This window comes from Salvelinus namaycush, chromosome 11 (assembly GCF_016432855.1).
Source record: "Salvelinus namaycush isolate Seneca chromosome 11, SaNama_1.0, whole genome shotgun sequence".
In the NCBI taxonomy this organism is placed as follows: domain Eukaryota; kingdom Metazoa; phylum Chordata; class Actinopteri; order Salmoniformes; family Salmonidae; genus Salvelinus; species Salvelinus namaycush.
In genome coordinates, this window is record NC_052317.1 from 6,981,844 (window position 1) to 6,999,197 (window position 17,354).

At 46.0% G+C, this 17,354-nt stretch overlaps 2 protein-coding genes across 3 annotated transcripts; both read left to right on the forward strand.

Moving 5' to 3' along the window:
- Positions 1–1,846: 1,846 nt before the first annotated feature.
- LOC120055742 (angiopoietin-related protein 3-like) lies at positions 1,847–5,168 on the forward strand. Its single transcript, XM_039003679.1, has 7 exons — positions 1,847–2,463; positions 2,817–2,927; positions 3,044–3,167; positions 3,328–3,441; positions 3,523–3,618; positions 3,793–4,065; positions 4,269–5,168. Exons 1-7 carry the CDS (start codon positions 1,948–1,950, stop codon positions 4,478–4,480), a joined length of 1,446 nt encoding a protein of 481 aa, XP_038859607.1. The 5' UTR covers positions 1,847–1,947; the 3' UTR covers positions 4,481–5,168.
- Positions 5,169–6,425: 1,257 nt separating this feature from the next.
- On the forward strand, positions 6,426–17,134 carry LOC120055741 (phosphoglucomutase-1-like). 2 transcript variants are annotated; one of them, XM_039003678.1, is made up of 11 exons: positions 6,426–6,757; positions 7,521–7,683; positions 7,954–8,100; positions 10,165–10,290; positions 14,596–14,786; positions 15,251–15,405; positions 15,606–15,721; positions 15,828–15,963; positions 16,273–16,456; positions 16,550–16,684; positions 16,833–17,134. In XM_039003678.1, exons 1-11 carry the CDS (start codon positions 6,500–6,502, stop codon positions 16,920–16,922), a joined length of 1,701 nt encoding a protein of 566 aa, XP_038859606.1. In that variant the 5' UTR covers positions 6,426–6,499; the 3' UTR covers positions 16,923–17,134. The 2 variants fall into 2 exon arrangements, with proteins under 2 accessions (XP_038859606.1, XP_038859605.1); XM_039003677.1 differs by having other exon boundaries at positions 6,429–6,757; positions 7,521–7,719.
- The last annotated feature ends 220 nt before the right edge of the window (positions 17,135–17,354 follow it).

The window sequence follows — 17,354 nt, forward strand, 5'->3', positions numbered from 1 at the left end:
GTATATGTTTGTAAGTAGTTCACAGCATCATACTCGTTGCCTTTTTGTATTCCTTTGGTTCCACATTCAAAAGACGACAATAGCCAAAAGACTGTTGGCAACCATTACGGTTTATGCCTGTCGTGTTATTTTTGCGGTGCAACTACATAGGATAACTATTTTGCATAGCCAATTGCGCTTAATTGTTTTTGTGTTCTTACGTAGACTATTAAAAAGCATGATCTGACACACACCCAAAAATGTTTGTGGAGGTGCTGACTAAGGAAGAGTAAACTGTATAAAAATAAAGTCGCACACTACCCAGCTAGCACATTTGGATCTTTGGAAGTTGTGGGAACGTATGTTTTTGGTTTCACATTGGTTGTGGGAACAGAAGCCATATGTTTAATTACTGGAATGTTAAATCTTTTTTAATTGTTCTGAGAACAGAAGTGAAAATTAAATGAAATTTGCTTAGGCAGTAATCATGCAAACACATGTATTTTTTATTGTGGCACGGCATCAGTGAGATTAGAAGCTATGATATTATGTTCTCTATCCATGGAATTAGTCAAGCTCTAAGAAATATATGGTTCTCAGAACGTTGTGTGCTAGCTGGGATATCACCACTACTATACATGTAGCAGTATCAGCTGTATCAGCAGGAAGGATTACCCTATTTTGTAGGATAGATGCACGAGTAGAAAGGAATGTCCGCAACTCTGATATGCTCCCATGGTGATTTAATTAGACGCACAAAAAATATGTCACGGTGATCTCAGAGCGAAATGTTGACCGTACATTCTCAGTCATTGCAGAGGGCTGCCATTTAAATATTTACATTGCTTACATTTCCAACCTTAGTTACATCATTGACCTTTTCTCAGGTAAAAAATAGCTCAAACAAAATATTGCAAAACTATAGGACAATGTAGGATCTTAATTACACCTGTATTGTCGTAGCAAAATAATCCGTCAGCAACATGATTTTAACATTTTGTCTATAATGTTTCTTGATCAGTGTTTAGGCTATTAGCTGGTCAAAATGAGGATACATGAAAAGTGCAATAATGTTAATATAACTGTGTTAGTGTGGGTTGTCATTGAATTGATGTCAATCTTGAAGCTCATCTGCATTTCCTGTGGCGCAAAATAATTCTCAGCAACAAAATAGTGATACAATTAAGATCCTACACCTGTAGGACATGTTACGCAATCAATATAATATGTAAACTGGGTCATCTGAAGTTTACTACAAACTATTGCCAGGAACTGTTCAAAAACAACCCAGCCTCATTAGTAACTTTTTCACTGAGAGACAAACAGACCCTTCATTACCTGCGACTCTCCAAATGTGAATGTTATGAATGGCTATACAAAGGAAGATAAGAAACTCAAATCAGATATAATATGTTATGCACAGATGTTGTTGATAATAGTGCACACTGTTCCAAGTGCAAATATATTTGGGGACTTTGGCCCCACCATTGAGAACCATCAACAATTTATTTGGGCATCCATGATGATTCACCGACTGGGACACTGAAGTGGACATTTTGGAATAGCCATTGTTGGTGGATGCTGGTACCAGGCTGGCACACCAGTGTGTTTTGAACTGAACATTCCAATTGATTGCATCACACACAGCTGCCCACTCAGTTCTTTTGTTTAGAATTTCAGAATAGAACACTGAAATAACAGAAATAACTGACTGCAGTCATTTCAAACAAAGCCTATAATCAAAGGGTTAAGCTCTTTTGTAAGCTGGACTCGTGGATGCTGCAGCCATATTTGCAGAAGCAAATTCAGTTGAGACTAAGTCAGTTAATAATCAACCTCATCCAAGGCAGCCTATATAGTTTCCCAGTACTGTGTCCTGTGGCGTCTTTTCAAGGGAAGAGGGGACTCAAGTGGCCGGCTGGCCAGCTCACTATCAACACGAGACGGTCTAAAGACAGAAACAACGTCATGAAGCTAACGCTAACCTTTATGTTCGTACTTGTGGCTTCTTGGCCAATGGTCCTCTTTACCAAGGAGGAGCCCATGTCCGAAGACCCTCCCCTCCTTCAGGTTCCCGCCGTCGAGGCCCGCTCCCACTTCGCCGCTCTGGATGACGTGCGTCTCCTGGCCAATGGTCTCCTCCAGCTTGGCCACAGCCTCAGGGACTTCGTCCACAAGACCAAGGACCAGATCAATGGCATCTTCCAGAAACTCAACATATTCGACCACTCCTTCAACCAGCTCTCTATGCTGGCCAGCGAGATCAAGGAGGAAGAGGAGGAGTTGAAGAAGACCACGGTGGTGCTCAAGGCCAACAACGAGGAAATCAAGAGCCTATCGCTGGAGATCAACTCCAAGGTGGAGAGCATACTGCAGGAGCGTAGCCAGCTTCAAAGCAAGGTGGGCGGGCTGGAGGAGAAATTGAGCGGCCTGTCTCAGGGCCTGGTGCCCGCCGAGCAGCTGGCTGAGATCAGCACACTGAAGGTGAGTCACCCCAAACTGACCTTAACCCATGGGGGAAATGCTGTTTTGAATTGAGCATGGGGTTAAAGCTGATTTAACATTCTCAAAAAACTCACAAAATATCCATGTAGAATATTGGTATGGTAAGAAACCAAGGTAAAGTTTACAGGGAATTTTTACATGATTTTCAGAAACTTCAACAAACCTCAAGAAGGTAAATTAACTAAAGTCACCTTTGGTTCTTTAACATACAGTAGTGATTAGCCTACTCCATTTTCTTGAAGAGGAACAGCACAATACTACCAGATAGACATATTGTACCCAATGATAAATATGTCTGGAGAAATTACCCTGTCCCATCATGTGTCCCTCAGGATGTGATCCACACCCAGGAGAGAAGCATCGCTGAGCTGCTGAAGGCTGTGAGAGAGCAGAGCGACCAGCTTGTTCACCAGAGGAGCAAGATCAAGACTCTGGAGGAGAAGGTAGTTGCTGCTATTGTACAACAAATGATGTAGCTTGAGCCTTACAGTCTTCCAATCATGACAGCAGGCAATTGACTACATTTTTATAGCACCACATTATTCCTTCGCATTTTTAGCTCACCTATAACCCTTTCATGCAAGAGACTATTGAGAAACCATCTAACAACTTCCAGTCTGTCACGCCGGACCTCACTGGGTATCTGACCAACGCCTCTGCAAATGGCAGCTTTGACATGACAGGTAAGGTAGCTTAAAAGAGTCATGATCATTTGTTGATTTGTATTCCCTTCAGCTCATTCTTTGGCAACAGCTACAATTTTAGGGGCCCTACAAAACACAATGTTTGCGGGATTGATCCCCTTAGTGCTGCTGATTGACTGTGAGTGTGGTTGTGCTACAGATCTCCCATCAGACTGCTGTGAGCTATTTACCAGGGGCGAGAGAGCCAGTGGAATGTACACCATCAAGCCCAACCAATCCGAGCCCTTCATGGTCTACTGCGACATGGATCAAGGTAAGACAGACAACGAGTCGCGCCAATGCTGTGTACTAATGTATATTTATTGATTAAGTATTTCCTATTTCCTTTCTGCAGATGGAGGGGCTACTATAATCCAGAGAAGGAAGGATGGTTCCGTGAATTTCGATCAGAATTGGGAGAAGTATGAAAACGGATTTGGAGACTTTCGAGGTGAGTGATCGAGTTGTGAGGTGCAATGTGTATTTTTTCTCATGACCAGTGCACCAGACCAGAGTACTCAATTATTAAAGCACTGATGCTGTCATCACCTCATGTGTGTGTGTGTGTGTGTGTGTGTGTGTGTGTGTGCAGCACTGAGCCTTGTTGATTTGTCTGTGTTACCAGGGGAGTTCTGGCTGGGTCTGAAGAAGGTCCACTCCCTGGCTAGTCAAGGTGACTCTTTCCTGAACATCCAACTGGAGGACTGGAAACAGGGCAAACGCTTCATCGGATACAACTTCTCTCTGGATGGACCCGAGGTCCACTATACTATCCACCTCTCACAGGCATCCGGAAATCTGCCTGATGCAATGAGCAACCATACCGGTATGAAGTTCTCCACTAAGGACCGGGACAATGACAACCTTGAAGACTCACACTGCGCTTACACCTACACAGGTAAAGTAGTGGGGACTGGGGAGGACGACATTTTATGGATGGATGGTTTATCACAAGGCTCAAGTTTGTTCTGAATAAAATTATTTATTGAAAGATTTTAATCTAATTTATGAAGAATATGGTTTGATGGAACATTAGATTGAATGGAGTTTGCTGTTTTTCACACCAGCATCAAGTTGAACTAATCCTCTGGGCTTTCGCAGGTGGCTGGTGGTTCAACGCTTGTGGAGACACCAATCTGAACGGGAGATACATCCACGTGAGACCCAAGGGACGTTCAGAGTGTAGGAGGGGAATCCACTGGAAGCCCACCAGAGGGGCCTCCTACTACCTCCGATCCACCCAGATCTCCATTCGCTCCACCCCCACCACTACAGCCACCTCAACCTCCTCAGAAACAGGCAACTTCCGCTGAGAACAAACACAAGACGTATGGACAGAAACAAGACATTGACCAACCTTTGGCAAAGATACATGTGACTGACAGTCCCTGACAACAAGGCCTTAAGGAGAATTAGGAGGCCAGTTGAGTCAGGTCTCTTCTGTCGACTGCACAGTGGGACCAAGTTTATTAAATAGGACTCTAAGCCACTGTTTGTCTTTTAGCTAATCTAAAAAGGACTCGCTTCTCTTCTTCAGCATTAAAGGCTTTGGGACACAAGGAACCAAATGAATTGTCAAACATTTTTATACTCAGTTTAGCGGTCAAATTTTTGGGTGAAATTGATTGATAACATCCTCCTATTGTTACATGCATTTGTGGAATCCTATAGAGTTCTTGTTTAATCATTGGAAACGATGAATTAATGGTGGGCGGTTATTCATACATGTGATCTGCGCACAAACCTTGTAAATATGCAAAACGTACATCATTCTTTCATGTCAAACTAGTGTTAAACGTGCAGATCTTAAGTCTGAATATAACCAGGTATGAAGTGGTGAGGAATTGGATGGACAGCACACAGGCATCCACCTTAATGACAGCAGTTATCACCAGGGTCTTAGTCACATTGACTCTCAGCACATCTGTACTGTAAATACTGTATTTTTGTTACTTATCACATTTTTACAGTTCTGGAAAATAAATCATATTTATGACACTACTGGTGTGGTTCTGAATAATTACCCTCGAAAGACTACAACGGTATTTCGACTACGACGAAAGACTAGCACAAATCATTTGATTTCTAATGAGCTAATCAGCAAAAACATGGTTATCCAGTTGAAAGATTGGAATGTCTATATGCCTATCTATGTCCACGTCTATCTATAGCCGTTAGTAGCTATACCTGTAAATATACTGTACCCTAAAACCCCACTCTATTCAAGCCTTTACACAGTGTATTATTACTACTCAATTAAAATGGACTTGAATGGACTTATCAGAGGTTATGGGAGGGATGGGAGTGTCATGATTGGCAGAATAAGTATAGCCTGAGTACCAGTCTATTTAGCTAACACTCCTCTCCTTGTACTTCGTGTCTTGTTTCGCAATGGCACAAAGTGCCGGGAGTGGAATGTTCGCTAAACAGACGGGTACCCAGGCTATAAGCTTGCCCCTTTACGTAAACAGAGGGACGGCCTTCAGTGAGCGTATGACAACATGGTGAGTGTCCGACAGGTACTTCCCCTGTATACACTGTTCAGCCTTGACCTGAAAAAATAGCCGATATCGCACCGATCTCTGATGAAATCAGACCTACAATTGATCTTTTCTTACCGAGCTAATGAGAGGACATAATGTGACAGCAGAGCCCTAGTGTTTTTTTCCAAAAAGAGTGCACCTGTACTTTAAATCAGCTTTCAACTGGAAATATTGTTTTGTCTGACTGGAGGGTCACAAGAAAAGTTGAAAGAAAGACCCCCGTAATGTTGGCGATGCAGCACTAGCAAAACAATATCCGACATTAGCCCTATGAAGCAGCAATGCATTCTACTCTCAGAGAAGAAGTTGACCCTTCACACTGGTCTGCGCTAGTATTACCACCACATCTCAATCCTGTGCATCAGCAAGTCAATTCAAATCAAACCTGACCACGAATCAGTGCTCAGGGAATCTCTTACTGGAGGCAACATCCACCTCTCAAATATCATTGTCAGCATAGCTGCAGAGTACAGAGCCTAAACCACATGGCACTTCCACCTACTGCCTGGAAGGACCACACAGGGTCTGCTGCAGCCCTGACAGTGATCCCCCTGTAAATGTGCAAACTAAGGAGCGTCTTCAGTTACCATCTGTCTCTGCACACACATTAGTCTGCCTGGTTATTTTTGGACCCATAACTACCCTCTACCAGCCTGTGAAATACTGGGAGTGGCTAAGACTTTTCCCTCCCGTTACGCCTGTACACCCTTTTAACTGTCAGGGGATCACATCTACGCAACAGGTTACCCCTCTTTCCTTGTTTTTTTGTTTTTGTACCACATTGAAACAATGGATGATAGTCCACTGCAAGTTCTGACTCGACCCACAGCCCCTTACCCAGACCAGAGACCAGGTACTAGTGGTCTGAGGAAGAAGGTGTCTGTCTTCCAGTCCAAAAAGGACTACCTTCAGAACTTCGTCCAGAGTATATATTCCTCCATCGATCTGCTGGACCGCCAGGGGTCCACAATGGTAGTTGGGGGAGATGGACGCTACTTCAATCAAACAGCCATCGAGGTCATTGTTCAGATGGCAGCTGCGAATGGGGTCAGTGTTACCTGTCACTGTAACCTGTCACTATGTGGGCGACTGTGTATCAGTGTCACCTTTTCCAAATCACTGGTTGGTGGTGTTACCTATTTGACACCACGTGGCCTATCCAGGGCATGCAAACATTAGTAATGGATTAAAGGTGTCTGAAAATATGCCAGGATGAAATTAACAAATTAACAACTGGTTTTATATCTTTGAATCACATACTGTTTTAAGGAAGACTGTCTATATATGCCACGTTTATTACAATTGTTGAATACTTATTCTAAGTTGGTCTGGAAAACAAACTTTCTTAACTGAGGACTCACTGTCTTGAAATAGATTTAAACTAGCTTTGTTGTTGTCCCAGTGCCAGCACTAATGTGGCCCCGAGGTGCTGGGTCATAAATTAGAGAACCTCGGACGCTTTTGCAGATGGGGGGATTTTTAGGGGGATTAAAAGGAAGTTGCACATGACGACACCTGCACCTAATGTGTTTCTACCGCTGTCATTTCTATGGCCATCCTAAGTATAACCACCAGCAACCATAGCTTATGGACTTCTCATGTTAAAATCCAGAAGTAAAAATGGAATAAAATGAAATCTATACCATCAACGTGAGGCTTTCAGTCACGAAACGTGTTCAACTCCAAGCCATAGTGGCTTGTTTCAAAATAACTGCTAAAATATGTAACCGCAACAGATACACTAACCTGAAAGTCAACTTCACAACACCGCTGCCAAAACATACACAACTGACCTGTGTCATCTTCGCAGGTTGGACGGCTCGTGATTGGTCATCATGGGATCATGTCCACGCCAGCGGTTTCCTGTGTGATCAGAAAGTACAAGGCCATCGGCGGTATCGTCCTCACAGCCAGTCACAACCCTGGGGGACGCGAAGGAGACTTTGGCATCAAGTTCAACACCGCTAATGGAGGTGCTGTAACTAGAGAAGAGGGAACAGGAGGAAAGGGTTAGCCAAGAGTGTTACAAGATGAGATAGAGACATTTCACACGTATCATCCTCAGTGATGCAGACATTTGACACATTTGATACCATTTCAGTCTATATTAACAATTGCAAAGACTAGAGCAGCACAATTAAGGTCGACACAAATTGAGTGCCCTTGTGTAACACAAGACATGAAGTTGAATGTGTATTCAGAGGATACAGCATTAAGTCTTGCTTCTGTTTGACCCAACCCAGGCCCAGCCCAGGATGCGGTCACCAACAGAATCTTCCAGATCAGCAGAACCATAGAGGAGTATGCCATCTGCCCAGAGCTCCGGGTGGACTTGGCTACCCTGAGCAAACAGACGTTTGACCTGGAGAACAAGTTCAAACCCTTTACAGGTGAGCACAAACACATCACTTATAACCTGACATGAGCATTTTATTTATTTTTATTTAACATTTATTTAACTAGGCAAGTCAGTTAAGAACAAATTCTTATTGACAATGACGGCCTACCAAAAGGCAAAAGGCCTCCTGCGGGGATGGGGGTTAGGATAAAAAAAATATTATAATAATATTGGACAAAACACAGATCACGACAAGAGAGACAACACAACACGACAAAAAGAGAGACCTAAGACAACAACATAGCAAGGCAGCAACACATGACAAAACAGCATGGTAGCAAAACATGACAACAACATGGTAGCAACACAACATGGCAGCAGCACAAAAGATGGTACAAACAATATTGAGATAAAACGGTCCAGTTTGAGTGTTTGTTGCAGCTCGTTCCAGTCGCTAGCTGCAGCCAACTGAAAAGAGGAGCAACCCAGGGATGTGTGTGCTTTGGAGACCTTTAACAGAATGTGACTGGCAGAATGGGTGTTGTATGTGGAGGATGAGTGCTGCAGTAGATATCTAAGATAGGGGGGAGTGAGGCCTAAGAGGGTTTTATAAATAAGCATCAACCAGGGGGTCTTGCGACGGGTTTACAGAGATGACCAGTTTACAGAAGAGTATAGATTGCAGTGATGTATCTTATAAGGAGCATTGGTGGCAAATCTGATGGCCGAATGGTAAAGTACATCTAGCCTCTCAAGAGCACGCTTACCTGCCGATCTATAAATTACGTCTCCGTAATCTAGCGTGGGTTGGATGGTCATCTGATTCAGGGTTAGTTTGGCAGCTGGGGTGAAAGAGGAGCGATTACGATAGAGGAGTCCAAGTCTAGATTTAACTTTAGCCTGCAGCTTTGATATGTGCTGAGAGAAGGACTGTGTACCGTCTAGCCATACTCCCAAGTACTTGTATGAGGTGACTACATCAAGCTCTAAACCCTCAGAGGTAGTAATCACACCTGTGGGGAGAGGGGCATTCTTCTTACCAAACCACATGACCTTTGTTTTGGATGTGTTCAGAACAAGGTCAAGGGCAGAGAAAGCTTGTTGGACACTAAGAAAGCTTTGTTGTAAAGCGTTTAACACAAAATCCAGGGAGATACCAGCTGAGTATAGGACTGTATCATCTGCATATAAATGGATGAGAGAGCTTGCTACTGCCTGAGCTATGTTGTTGATGTGAATTGAGAAGAGCGTTGGGCCTAGGATCGAGCCTTGGGGTACTCCCTTGGTGACAGGCAGTGGCTGAGACAGCAGATGTTCTGACTTTATACACTGCAGTCTTTGAGAGAGGAGGATAGCAACCAGGCCAAAGATCCCACAGAGACATCAATACTCCTTAGCCGGCCCACAAGAAAATAATGGGCTACCGTATCAAAAGCTTTGGCCAAGTCAATAAAAATAACAGCACAACATTGCTTAGAATCAAGGGAAATGGTGACATCATTGAGGACCTTTAAGGTTGCAGTGACACATCCATAACCTGAGCGGAAACCAGATTACATACCAGAGTATGTTTTTCCAACACTTTTGATAAACAGGGCAAAATAGAAATAGGCCTATAACAGTTAGGATCAGCTTGATCCCCCTCTTAAATAAAGGAAGAACCATGACTACCTTCCAAGCAATGGGAACCTCCCCAGAAAGGTTAAAAAGGTCAGAGATAGGCTTGGCGATGACAGGGGCAGCAACCTAAAGAAGAACGGGTCTAAACCATCTGACCCAGATGTTTTTTTGGGGGTCAGGTTTAAGGAGCTCAAGAGAACTGGAGAAGTAAACTAGTACTGGATGTTTGGTTCCTTGTTGGCTGTTTTAGAGTCGGCAACAAGAGATAACTCACATACTTAGGCTAGGATTAAATAAAACCTGCACTATAAAAAACAAATAAAAACCATGACAGTCCAGGTTTGCAGCGCAAGATCAATGTGACTTTTTAACAGCACAGTTTCTGGTTTGACTTAATCTGTCCGCTGAACATTGCTTCTATTTTTACTCTTTGAACTGTTTCCCTCCTTTGCTTACTGAGATGTACAACTGAAGGGATTCTTTGTCTTTGCCACAGTGGAGATAGTGGACTCGGTAGAGTCTTACGCCAACATGCTAAGGAACATCTTTGACTTTGCTGCACTGAAGGAGCTGCTGTCTGGGGAGAACCACATCAAGATCCAGCTAGATGCCATGCATGGAGGTTAGTAATCTAGAGGGCCAGACTTCACAGATACGACGTCGACGTGTAGTTGGAGTATATGCAATATTCAGAGACACACTCGACTGGCTCTGCAAGATTAGGAGGTAAGAAGAAGGCTACTCTATTCAGATGTACAGTACAGCAAAACATATACTATAGTTATGCTGTTTTCACAAGCGCATATGTTGATATATAGCTTAGGTTTCATATAATCTCACACGGTGCCACAGTAAAGATGAGCAGAGCACGATTTGTGAGAGCAGAAGCCCAGTCGAGAATTCAGCTGTCGTATCTCACTATCTGTTACATGATCCAGTCTTTCAGGAGAGAGGGGTTACAGCTCCCCTGTGATAACACTGAAACCAAAGGCGGGACCCCCCTTCGCACAGGAAAGCCGGTGTCCTTAGACTGCCAAATCGCCGAAGATCTTGACGTGAATGGAATCATGCCTACTCCCTCTCTCCAATAAGACGTTCATGTCTATGTGGCTTGGAGCAATCAGCCGGTCAACCCAAGGATGTGTCCATGTTGAACTGACTTCAAAGCTTCTGAAATTGAGAGATCAAAGTTATGATGATGATGAGTAATTGGATACTCTGATATCTAAAATGTGGGCTAACAGTGTACTTGGCAAATGTTTTAACAGGACTGGGAAGAGGGTCAATATCTGTCACGTTCCTGACCTATTTCTGTTAGTTTGTTGTATGTGTTAGTTGGTCAGGACGTGAGTTTGGGTGGGCATTCTATGTTTTCTGTTTCTATGTTGGTTTAAGGGTTGCCTGGTATGGCTCTCAATTAGAGGCAGGTGTTTGGCGTTTCCTCTAATTGAGAGTCATATTTAGGTAGGTTGTTTCACAGTGTTCGTTGTGGGTGGTTGTCTCCTGTGTCAGTCGCACCATACGGGACTGTTCGGTTTGTTTGTACATCGTTCCTTTTGTGTAGTCTATTTTCCCTGTTCGTGCGTTCTTAGTGTTATATGTAAGTTCGTATAGTTCAGGTTTGTCTACATTTGTTTTGTTATTTTGTTAATTATTTCAAGTGGTTTCGTTTCGTGTTTTTCCCGTCTTGTTTTATTAAAATTATGTCATCACAACCTGCTGCGCCTTGGTTCAATCACTACTCCTCCTCTTCGGTTGTAGAGGAGGAGGAATACCGTTACAGAACCACCCACCGATCCAGAACCAAGCGGCGTGAATTCGAGCAGTGGCCTGCTACACAGGAATCATGGACTTGGGAGGAAGTATTGGAGGGAAAAGGACACTGGGCGCACATTGGGGAGTATCGCCGCGCTCGTGAGGAGATGGAGGCAGCGAGAGCCCAACAGCGGTGGTATGAGGAGGCAGCAAGGAGACGTGGATGGAAGCCGGAGAATCAAGCTCGAGACCGGATTTATGAAGGTACGCGGCTAGCACGGAAGCCCGTGAAGAAACCCCAAAAATTTCTTGGGGGGGGGCTAAGAGGTAGTGGGCCAAGGGCAGGTAGGAGACCTGCGCCCACTTCCCAGGCTAACCGTGGAGAGCGGGAGTACGGGCAGACACCGTGTTACGCAGTAGAGCGCACGGTGTCTCCTGTACGTGTGCATAGCCCAGTGCGGGTTATTCCACCTCCCCGCACTGGTAGGGCTAGATTGGGCATTGAGCCAAATGTCATGAAGCCGGCCCTTCATATCTGGCCACCAGTACGTCTCCTCGGGCCGGCTTACATGGCACCAGCCTTACGCATGGTGTCCCCGGTTCGCCTACATAGGCCGGTGCGGGTTATTCCACCTCCCTGCACTGGTCGGGCGACGGGGAGCATTCAACCAGGTAAGGTTGGGCAGGCTCAATGCTCAAGGGAGCCAGTACGCTTGCACGGTCCGGTATTTCCGGCACTACCTCCCCGCCCCAGCCCAGTACCACCAGTGCCTACACTACGCACCAGGCTTCCAGTGCGTCTCCAGAGCCCTGTTCCTCCTCCACGCACTCTCCCTATGGTGCGTGTCTCCAGCCCAGTGCCTCCAGTTCTGGCACCACGCACTAAGCCACCTGTGCGTCTCCAGAGCCCTGTACACACTGTTCCTTCTCCCCGTACTCGTCCTGATGTGCGTGCCCTCAGCCCGGTGCCACCAGTGCCGGTACCACGCACCAGGCAAATTGTACGTTTTGAGAGTCCAGTGTGCCCTGTCCCTGCTCCCCGCACTAGGCTTGAAGTGCGTGTCTCCAGTCCGGTGCCTCCAGTTCCGGCACCACGCACCAGGCCTTCAGTGCGTCTCAGCCGGCCAGAGTCTGCCGTCTGCCCAACGGCGCCTGAACTGTCCGTCTGCCAAGCGCCGCATGAACTGCCCGTCTGCCATGAGCCTGCAAAGCCGCCCGTCTGCCATGAGCCTACAGAGCCTTCCGCCAGACTGGAGCCGCTAGAGCCTTCCGCCAGACAGGAGCAGCCAAAGCCTTCCGCTAGACAGGATCAGTCTGAGCCATCCGTCTCCGCAGCGCCATCTGAGCCATCCGTCTCCCCAGCGCCGTCTGAGCCATCCGTCTCCCCAGCGCCGTCTGAGCCATCCGTCTCCCCAGCGCCGTCTGAGCCATCCGTCTCCCCAGCGCCGTCTGAGCCATCCGTCTCCCCAGCGCCGTCTGAGCCATCCGTCTGTCCCGAGCCATTAGAGCCGCCCGTCTGTCCCGAGCCGTCAGAGCCGCCCGTCTGTCCCGAGCCGTCAGAGCCATTCGCCAGACAGGATCTGCCAGAGCCGCCAACCAGACAGGATCTGCCAGAGCCGCCAACCAGACAGGATCTGCCAGAGCCGCCAACCAGACAGGATCTGCCAGAGCCGCCAACCAGACAGGATCTGCCAGAGCCGCCAGCCAGCCATGAGCGTCCAGAGCCGTCAGCCAGCCATGAGCGTCCAGAGCCGTCAGCCAGCCATGAGCGTCCAGAGCCGTCAGCCAGCCATGAGCGTCCAGAGCCGTCAGCCAGCCATGAGCGTCCAGAGCCGTCAGCCAGTCATGAGCTGCCCCTCAGCCCAGAGCGGCCATTAATCCAGAACTGCCCCTCAGTCCAGAGCTGTCTCTCTGTCCGGAGCTGCCCTTCAGTCCGGAGTTGCCCCTCTATCCTGAGCTACCTCTCTATCCTGACCTACCTCTCTGTCCTTAGCTATATCTCTGTCCTGAGCTACCTTGTCCCGGAACTGCCCCTTGTCCCGGTGCTGCCCCTTATCTTAAGGTTACGTTTTCAATTTAGGGGGTGTAATATGAGGGTGGTCATTCGTAGGGGGAGACGAAAGCTGGGATTGACTATGGTGGGGTGGGGACCTCGTCCTGAGCCTGAGCCACCACCGTGGTCAGATGCCCACCCAGACCCTCCCCTAAACTTTGTGCTGGTGCGCCTGGAGTTCGCACCTTAAGGGGGGGGTTATGTCACGTTCCTGACCTATTTCTGTTAGTTTGTTGTATGTGTTAGTTGGTCAGGACGTGAGTTTGGGTGGGCATTCTATGTTTTCTGTTTCTATGTTGGTTTAAGGGTTGCCTGGTATGGCTCTCAATTAGAGGCAGGTGTTTGGCGTTTCCTCTAATTGAGAGTCATATTTAGGTAGGTTGTTTCACAGTGTTCGTTGTGGGTGGTTGTCTCCTGTGTCAGTGTTTGTCGCACCATACGGGACTGTTCGGTTTGTTTGTACATCGTTCCTTTTGTGTAGTCTATTTTCCCTGTTCGTGCGTTCTTAGTGTTATATGTAAGTTCGTATAGTTCAGGTTTGTCTACATTTGTTTTGTTATTTTGTTAATTATTTCAAGTGGTTTCGTGTTTTTCCCGTCTTGTTTTATTAAAATTATGTCATCACAACCTGCTGCGCCTTGGTTCAATCACTACTCCTCCTCTTCGGTTGTAGAGGAGGAGGAATACCGTTACAATATCATTCAATAATCCATTAAGAAAAAGGATACTCTTTCAATCAAATTTCCTTCCAATTCTCAATAATCTCTATCATTATGGTTTCCCAAATGTCCCCATCACAGTGTTAAACTATCACTATTTAACTCTCAAATTCTTCACCATAACCGCCAAAACCCACTTACAGAATCCCACACCTTGATCCTGTTTCTCTACTCTGTCAAAGACTGCGATTTCCCTAATTCCAGTCTCTTTCAACAGCCACACTATAAAACAGGCACTAGAGACTGGTCCAATTCAAATTCTCTATTTCTCTAATCCTGTCTCTTGGACCCCATGGCACTTGTCCCATTAAACTGTTTATTATTAAACGTGACTCTATCCCCCTTTCTGTCCCTCCCTCCCTCCTCTCGCTCTCTCTATGTAACTCTGTCTACTTCTCAGTGATGGGTCCCTATGTGAAGAGGATACTGTGTGAGGAGCTAGGCTCCCCTGCGAACTCTGCCATTAACTGTGTCCCCCTGCAAGACTTTGGGGGCCAGCACCCTGATCCCAACCTCACCTACGCAGCCGACCTGGTTGAGACCATGAGGGGGGGCCAGTACGATTTTGGAGCTGCCTTTGATGGTGACGGTGTGCGTGCTAAATCAACCAATCATTTTACTGTCTTTATAATCATGATCACCATTTTAGGTAATCATCTTTCATTTGTGAATTTCTCCTTTATATAGAAAAAAACCTAGAACCCCCCCCCCCCCCCCCAAGAAATATTAAAGTGCTTTAACAGCCAATGCTGACACAACAACTGAAAATCTACTGAGAAACGTTTTCTTATTTTTCATCCAAGATAATTAAGGAAATGTTAAAATAGTACCCATCAAGCATCCCAGACAGACTGAAGACTTATATCACAACTTTAGGGTTAGGGGTTAGATGCCTTGAATTGTATTTAGATAAATCACCATGCTGCTAAACCTTCTCTTTTTTATTTTTTACTTAACCTTTATTTAACTAGGCAAGCCAGTTAAGAACACATTCATATTTACAATGACGACCTCTCTCTTGTCGCCTGACCTCTAACCTCTGTCTGGTGTTCCAGGACCGTAACATGATTCTGGGTAAGCATGGCTTTTTTGTCAACCCCTCGGACTCGGTGGCTGTCATCGCTGCCAATGTCTTCACCATCCCCTACTTTCAGCACACAGGGGTGAGAGGCTATGCCCGCAGCATGCCCACCAGCGCTGCCCTGGACAAGTAAGGCCTCGGCCTGGCATTATCCAATGAGAAAATGAGCCATTGACCACTACTGCATTTCATCCTGTCTCAATGAACAAATGATAACGAACTTGAATATTGAATGTACAGAATGTGTGCAGAATGATCATAAACCATAATCATGTATGATAACCAAAACAACAACATGACTAAATCACCCATTTCTCTGTATTTTGTAGTGTTGCCAGGGCAACGAAGATTGAACTTTACGAGACCCCCACGGGGTGGAAGTTCTTTGGCAACCTGATGGACGCAGGCAAGCTGTCACTGTGCGGAGAAGAGAGTTTCGGCACAGGTAGCTCATCAGTGAGTCAAAATGTCAGGAACTATGTTGTAGTTACATGAAAAGTGGCAAACACTGCAAGAACCTCAAGCAATCTACACTGTTTCTATCATGTCAGGTGCTGACCATATCCGTGAGAAGGATGGACTTTGGGCCGTGCTGGCATGGCTGTCCATCCTGGCAACGAGGGAGCAGAGTGTGGAGGATATCATAAAGGACCACTGGCAGACGTTTGGCAGGAACTTCTTTACCAAGTGAGCAATGGACAGTGTGAATCACAGTACTGACCTCTGGTGGTCAAAGCATATCATTGCAGACATCCTTTTTCTGAATCTTCACAGACTTTCTCAGGGAGATGTAGTGAGGCTGGCTACTGCTCAAGTCTGAGTGAAACCCGAGAGTTGTATAACATGCTGAAAATCAAATCAAGCTGAAAAAGTGTCAAAAAGTGGCAGTGTGATTCTCTTAGACAATGACAGAGGGGTTGGCCTCAGAAAGATGAAACACGTGAGCGACGTAGCCAAAGCTTCTTATTTCATCTTCTGCTGTGCTGCCTTGGGCAGGTATGACTATGAGGAAGTCGACCTGGATGCAGCCATTCAGATGATGGAGGATCTGGAGCTGATGATACTGGAGAAGGCCTTTATGGGCCAGAGGTTCGCTGTGGGGGAGAAGCTCTACCAGGTGGAGAAGGCAGACAACTTTGAATACACTGATCCCGTAGACGGGCACATCTGCAGAAACCAAGTGAGGAATGGAGGCGGCTATTTCGGCGTGGACGCAGAATTGGACCTACATGTTACATTGGACTAATTCATTTTCATCTCCTCTCTCTTGCAGGGCCTGAGGATAATATTCACAGATGGCTCCCGGATCATCTACAGGCTCAGTGGAACAGGGAGTATGGGGGCAACAGTTCGGGTCTACATCGACAGCTATGAGAAAGACCCTGACAAGATCTTCCGAGACCCACAGGTAAGTCTAACACCAGGCAAACGATGATTCAGAGATTAGATCTCACTTACCAAACTATGGTGTTTCTAATAATATCATCATGGCCATGTAGCTACATACTAAGTGTATAACCTGTGTGTGTGTGTGTGTGTGTGTGTGTGTGTGCCAGGTGATGCTGGCACCCCTGGTTACCATAGCCCTGAAGGTTTCACAGCTTCATGAGAGGACAGGCCGCAGTGGCCCATCAGTCATCACATGATCGTCCATTACCACCCCTGCCCCTCCTAATAAAAGCCTCAAACTACACTGTCTATCCCCCATCCTACCTTCACTGAGATGGTCATTTTACCCTTCATCCAAGGCATCTTTGTGCGATTTTGTACCTTCAGATCAACCCCAACTATCACCACTCAGCTTCTTATTAATTGAGAACGAGTGAACTGTACCAAAAATAAAACATTCTCAACTTTGTATTCGGTTGTTGGTGTCATTAGTGAAATCCCCATCGATCAGGGCTCGCCAACCCTGTTCCTGGAGAGCTGCTGTCCTGTCCATTCACTCCAAAAACCTAAAGGAGGGTATCTCTCCAGGAACAGAGAGTTGGAGAGCCCTGCCATAGATGGTATAGGTCTACAGACAGTAGCATGGGAAATTCCCCAATGAATCGGTAATGAGAAGGCCTTGGTCTTCA